The sequence below is a fragment of the Galeopterus variegatus genome, unplaced genomic scaffold (assembly GCF_000696425.1).
Source record: "Galeopterus variegatus unplaced genomic scaffold, G_variegatus-3.0.2 Scaffold6001, whole genome shotgun sequence".
Lineage (NCBI taxonomy): Eukaryota > Metazoa > Chordata > Mammalia > Dermoptera > Cynocephalidae > Galeopterus > Galeopterus variegatus.
Genome location: NW_007732112.1, coordinates 111,167 through 117,735, shown reverse-complemented (window position 1 = coordinate 117,735; position 6,569 = coordinate 111,167). Strand labels below are relative to the sequence as shown.

The 6,569-nt window shown below is 36.4% G+C and overlaps 1 protein-coding gene across 1 annotated transcript in view; it reads left to right on the top strand.

Annotated features, from left to right (window-relative positions):
* The window catches only part of LOC103605705 (putative coiled-coil domain-containing protein 144C), a 49,394-nt gene extending 45,874 nt beyond the window's left edge, over positions 1–3,520 (top strand). The window contains 4 exon segments of the mRNA XM_008590333.1: positions 205–495; positions 1,031–1,248; positions 2,737–2,765; positions 2,768–3,520. Of these exon segments, the coding sequence (XP_008588555.1) occupies positions 205–495; positions 1,031–1,248; positions 2,737–2,765; positions 2,768–3,012 (783 nt within the window). The 3' untranslated portion in view covers positions 3,013–3,520.
* Positions 3,521–6,569: the final 3,049 nt, after the last annotated feature.

The window sequence follows — 6,569 nt, the reverse complement described above, 5'->3', positions numbered from 1 at the left end:
GGTCTGTATGTGGGATCCAAACCCTCGGTGGGAGCGCCGCTGCGCTCCCAAGCGGCGCACTGCAGCAGTGCGCCACCGGGCCAGCCCCCATATAGAGAACATTTCATTGCAACTGAGTTTATTTCAAAATTTGTTGTTGGTTTTGAGTTAGATTATTCTCAGCCTACTTCCTTTATCACCAAGCCCTATCATTCGTTCCTGCAGGGTGATGGTCTTACAGCACAGGTGGAAGCTGCATCCTCAGACTGTCTACATCTGGATGAAAAGAATCGGGTTCTTCAACAAAAGTTATTACCTTTGAAAACAATACAAAAGAAATGTGAAGAACTAGAGAAGGAGAAAGAGCAGTTGGAACAAGTAGTAGTGGACCTCAAAAGACATATGGAAAAGAACATGATAGAACATGGCCAAACAGAGCAGTACAAACGGGAGATTAACGAAAGAGTAATACAGGATATGGTGGAAAAATTAAAACAAGTCAATCTGTTTTTACAGGTTGGTTTAATTATCTGTATTGTGCCTTAATTCATTTCACTGCAAATTATATTTTGGATATATACATTGCATGTGTTTGCTCTACTTCCCTGATAGCTGTTTGTTTTATAGATTTCTAGGAGGGTGGCTTCTGTTTTTACCTGTAAATCATTCAGTTTCCATCATTATTACTAAATTGATCTTGATTATTAAGATCTGTTGGCCTAAAACTGACTTTTAGGAGGAAAAGAAAAAAATTGTGATTTGTAAATTATATCATAATCTTGAATCATTCTTAAGTTACATGTTTCAGTTTCTAAAATTGTAAATCGGTTCTGTTATTCTTTGAATTATCAGGTTACATGAATTCTAGCACAAGAATGACTCAACTTCTTTTATAATTTAAATTTAATTAAGTTGAAATTGATGATAAATATTTTCAACTTTAGCTTTTTCTCATATTTAAAATCGTTCTCTGAGTCACTGATTCAAATATAAAGGAAACAATATTTATTCAGGTTATAATTATGTAAAAAATGTGTCCTTTTCACTTTAGGAACAAGCAGCATCTAGAGAAAATTCAGAAAAGTTGATAGAGGATCATAATGCTTCAGTAAGAAGACAGATGGAACTCACAATTAAATATCTGGAATTTAAACTCTTCAAAATGAAAAATTCTCAAGATGATTCTTATGAAACAGAATTGGCAACATATAAGCAACTCTATCTAGAAGAATTAAAAGCCAGAAAATCATTGTCAATTGAACTAAGCATGTAAGTCAAAATATAAAATCAAAGACAATAAATTACGCTTGTTAATTTGGCTCTAAAATGTGTTTTTTACTGAGGTTCGTGAAGTTACTAGAAAGTGAAAGACAATATAATTTTGGCAAATGATGTTAATAAATTCCTTTTAAAATGGTAGTTTGGGCTGCCTGGTTAGCTCAGTTGGTTTGAGCACAGCCTTGTAACACCAAGGTCAAGGGTTCAGATCCCCATATTGGCCAGCCTCCAAAAAAGTATATAAATAAACAAAATAATAATAAAAATAAAATGTTAGTTCAGGATGGTTTCTGCCTCCCCTTCTTTTTTAAGTTTTATATAGCCTTATTTTTCCCCTCAATATTTTCTCAAATGCTAGCCTTTCAGCTAAGTATTTTTGAAGCTTTACAATTTAGGTAGTGATATTTTTATGAAATTGCTTGTTATCATTCCCCTAAATAGAAATATTAATAAGTTTAACTATTTTTTTTTTTTTTTTTGGAAAATTACAACTTAAATTCAGAGGACCAAGTACTACTTACTCTTAGCACTTTCTGACACTTGGGAAATTAACTTTCATAGATTGTGATCTTCGGTGTTATCACTAGAGGGCACTTTAAGACGAAACTATTCTTCACTGACTTTCCAGTCTTCATAAAGGCATGCTTGTGAACAAGGGAAAGATGAACACAGGTGAAGGGAAGTAGAACTCACTTAGTGCCTAGGACTAACACCTTGGTCAGCCTGATGTGTTGTGTCGAAGACAGAAAAGGCAGGTGCCACCTCTATGCCTTGGTACCAATGTTAGGAGCTAATTGCCTTTGCAGCTGTGTCAGTTCATGGTGATGGCCAGTCAGCTAGCTCATCCTCCCCTAGAGCTTGTTCCTCTTGAGTTTTTTCCTCAGTGCCAGGTGCTTCATTTCCCCCAGGTAATGTTTGTGAAAGCAAATGCTTGAAAATGTCTTCAAGGCATGGCTTTTTAAATCCCTAAACTGGTTTACTATGAATACAAATATTCCTAACTTTTTTTATTTTTATTTTTTAATTGTATGTATTTAAGGAGCACAATGTGATGAGTACAACATGATATTTTGGTATATTTATACATAGTGAAATTGTCATTATAGTTAAGCAAATTAACATATCCATCATTTCAAACAGTTACCCTTAGAAACAAGTATTTCTAGTAGCATCCTTTAATAATCTGTTAAGTGGAGCAGTTTGTTACCTGGTAACCCATACATCCTTGACAGCCCTTTCTCTCCCTTCCCAACTTTGTGTAATTACTTATTCAGAGTCCCCTAGAAATATGCATACTTCTTTAGAATGATTTTAACATATAATTGTGTACAGTAGTTATGCTCTGTTTTCAGTGTTAATACATTGTTAAATGGGAAGTTCCACTTACTGTTATGGCAACTTTTTTAAGAGTGCAAATCATTTAGGAATCATTTAGGGAAAAATGAAATACTAAACATTTGTCTGTTCTAATCTTCACAGTGTTAATGAGAGGCTGGCAGAGTTCAATACCTGCTTCTTATGGGGAAAGAGCAGCACACATCTTTAGTCAGCACTTCTGCTGTTACTACGAGACCTGTCCTGGAGTCACCTGGTGCGGCAATTACTAATCATCATTTAGCACTCAACAGAAATCATTTTCCAAGAGAAAACTTAGTGATTCCTACCTCAACCCTGTGGCCTTCAAATAACAGCTTGGAGAACTCCTTGGCCACAGTTAGTTATATTATCTCTTTCTTTAGGCTTTCAGATTTCTGATATAATTCTCGTTTTTAATTTGGTGAAATACTGAGGTGTTTAATTGACTTAGGTATATTAAGTAAAGGTCATAATTACCTGTGTTCATAAGTAAAGGAGACAGAAATTTTACTTTTTTTAAAAAAAAATGTCACGAGCTCACTTTTATGAGTAAATTTGTTAACTTTATTCAATAAATATAACTAAACTGACATATTTTATATTTCTTTAAAAGCTGTATTTAACTAGATTTTAGAAATTGAATATTATTGCCTGATAACTAAAGGTGTACTTTGAGATACTTTGGCTTACTTTCTAATTGATTTTAGTTTGGCTGTGGTTCATAACACTTTTAAAGTTTTTCTGCACCGGCCCATGTTTCCACCCCTAACCGTAAGTGAATGATCAGCATCCAAACACTCCACCCTGTGTGGGTGTGTATTGCTTAAAGGAATCCTGGAGAAATCCTTTTTATAAATCACATAAACCTGTAACAATAAAAAGGTTCATTTCTGCTTTTAAGTTAAAATTTTTGTCATTTTCTTTAATAAGAATATATCCTCAATTAACCAAGCAGGCCAAGTTTGTCTTTGAGCCCCTCTCCCCATTTGGCCCCTTCCTTCCTTCCCTCCTCTTTAGGTCCTCAGGGTTCCCCTGCCTGCACTCTCTTCTAGAAATCATCCCATGGCAGGTTGGGTGAACATGAACACACAACACACACCTGACCAATGGGTTTTATCGTGTTGCTGAGTGCAGAGAGAAAACACAGAACATGTCATCAACTTTTTAGCTGCGGGCAAGCCACGTTCTCTTGAAGTCATGTTCAATAAACTCCCATAGACAACTCCTAGTAGAATATGTGGGTTTTGAGAAAAACTAAATACATTAGCAAACCTAGAGGTTGTGAGCTGCTTTTTACTCAAGCCCTCTCCTGTCCTGATTTCCCCCTCAATTGACATTGTCTTCATTCTGTGACCCTTTTTTGTCATATAATTCTGGGAAATACTGGGAGATCTGGGTGATATTTCATTAGACAGAACCTAATCTAGAGGCGAGTAAATTTAATCAAAATCATAGCTACAGGCTTATACAAACTCATGCCCCAGATCAAGGGAAAAAAAGGTTTGACAAAAAGAGACTCAACATAAAAACGTCCCTTTGTCAACTGCCTTCATGAAGCCTTTCTTGGCAGAATTAGTTCAACAGCACTGTCATTAAGTGCATGACAATCACCTTCCCTTCTGGCTCCAGTGAGAAGTCTATCACAGCAACTTCAGAATGAGAGCATCAGAATTAAAGAACTGATGGAGGGAGGTACAGGAATGAAAAACGAAATGGTCTCTGTCCGTCACCCAAAATGTCTGTGAGTGATAGCTGAGGTTAAGCTGAGATCCGTGTGTGGGGGTGTTAAACGTGATATCCTGTCCAACATGTCCTAGAGTCCAAAAAGCCCATAGAACATAATCTGCTATTTTTATTACTAAAAGGTTCTTTAGTTTTATTTGTTAGTATTGTTTATTTTTTATTTATTTTTATTTTTTATCCCTTTTTGTCTTTTTTCATGACCGGAAACGGATCGCAACCCTCAGTGTTGCCCCCGTACCGGACCGGGACCGGCAACGGGATCGCAACCCTCGGTGTTGCCCCCGCACCTCGCTCAGCCAGTGAGCGGGAACCGGTCTGTATGTGGGATCCGAACCCTCGGCGGGAGCACCACCGCACTCCCAAGCGGCGCACTGTAGCAGTGCGCCACCGGGCCGGCCCTATTGTTTATTTTTTAATTGACAAAACATTGTATATATTTATCTAGTACAACATGCTGCATCGAGATATGTATACCTTATGGAATTGTTAAATCTACCTAGTTAACATATGCATTACCTCGTATACTTATCAGTTTTTGTGGTGAGAACACTTAGAATCTACTCTCTCAGCAATTTTCAAGAAGAGAGTGCATTATTATTCACTATAGTCACCATGTTGTACAGTAACAGATCGCTTGAACTTATTCCTCCTGTCTAACTGAAAGGTTTTATCCTTTGACCTGTTGGTCTCCCCAACAACCTCACCACCCAGCCCCTGGTAGCCAGCATTCTGCTCTCTACTTTCATGGGATCAACTTTTTTAGATTCCACATATAAGTAAGATCATGCAGTATTTTTCTGTGCCTGCCTCATATCACTTAATGTAAAGTCCTCCAGGTTCATCCACGTTGTCACAAATGACAGGGTTTTCTTAATTTTTAGTGCTGAATAGTATTTCATTATGCCTATTTGCCACATTTTCTTTATTCATTTGTTGATGAACACTTAGGTTGATTTCATATCTTGGCTATTGTGAATAATGCTGCAATAAACATGGGAGTGCAGGTAGCTCTTTTACATGCTGCTTTGCTCTGTATATATATCCAGTAGTGAGATTGCTGGATCACATGGTAGTTCTATTTTTAATTTTTTGAGGAACCTCCATACTGTTTTCCTTAATGGCTATATTAATTTATATTCCCACCAATAGTGAGTGAGAAAAGTTTCCATTTTCTACACGTTCTCTCCAAACTTATCTTTTTTCTTGTTATAGCTGTTCAAACAGGTGTGAGGTGAGAGCTCATGATGATCTCGATTTGCATTTCTCTAACAATTAGTGATGTTGAGCATTTTCTCATATACCTGTTGGCTACCTGTATGTCTTTTTTTGAGATATATCTATTCAGATCCTTTGCCATATTTTAATCTGGTTATTTGTTTTCTTAATATTGAATCATTTGTGTCCCCTGTACATTTTGAATATTAACCCCTTGTCAGATGTACAGTTTGCAAATATTTTATCTCATTCCATAGGTTGCCTCCTCAGTCTGTTGATTGTTTCCTTGGCTGTGCAAAAGCTTTTTAGTTTGATATAATCCCACTGTTCTGTTTTTGCTTTTGTTGTCTGTGCCTTTGGGTTCATATTCAAAAATCATTGCCCAGACCAATGTTATGAAGTTTTCCCTGTATGTTTTCTTTTAGTAGTTTTACATTTTCAGTCTTGTGTTTAAGTTTTCAATCTATTTTGAGTTTATTTTTGTATATGGCGTGAGATAAAGCTCTAATTTCATTCTTCTGCATGGAGATATCCAGTTGTCCCAACACCATTTATTGAAGAAACTATCCTTTCTACATGCGTGTTCTTGGCAGCTTTGTCAAGAATCAGCTGACCATAAATGTGTGGGCTTATTCCTGGGCTCACAATTCTGTACCATGATCTATGTGGCTGTTTTTACACCTGTACCATGCCATTTGATTACTATAGCTTTGTAGTATATTTTGAAGACAGGTAGTATGATACCTTCAGCTTTGTTTTTTCCTGCTCAAGTTTGCTTTGGCTATTCAGGTTCTTTTGTGGTTCTGTATGGAGTTTAGGATTGTTTTTTCTATTACTGTGAAAAACATCATTGAAATTTTCATAGGGATTGCATAAATCTGTAGATTGCTTTGAGCAGTATGGATATTTTAACAACTTGTTCGTTTATCCACTCTATGAAAATGAGATCTCCTTCCATCTATTTATGTCTTCTTAAATTTCTTCCATCAATGTCTTTG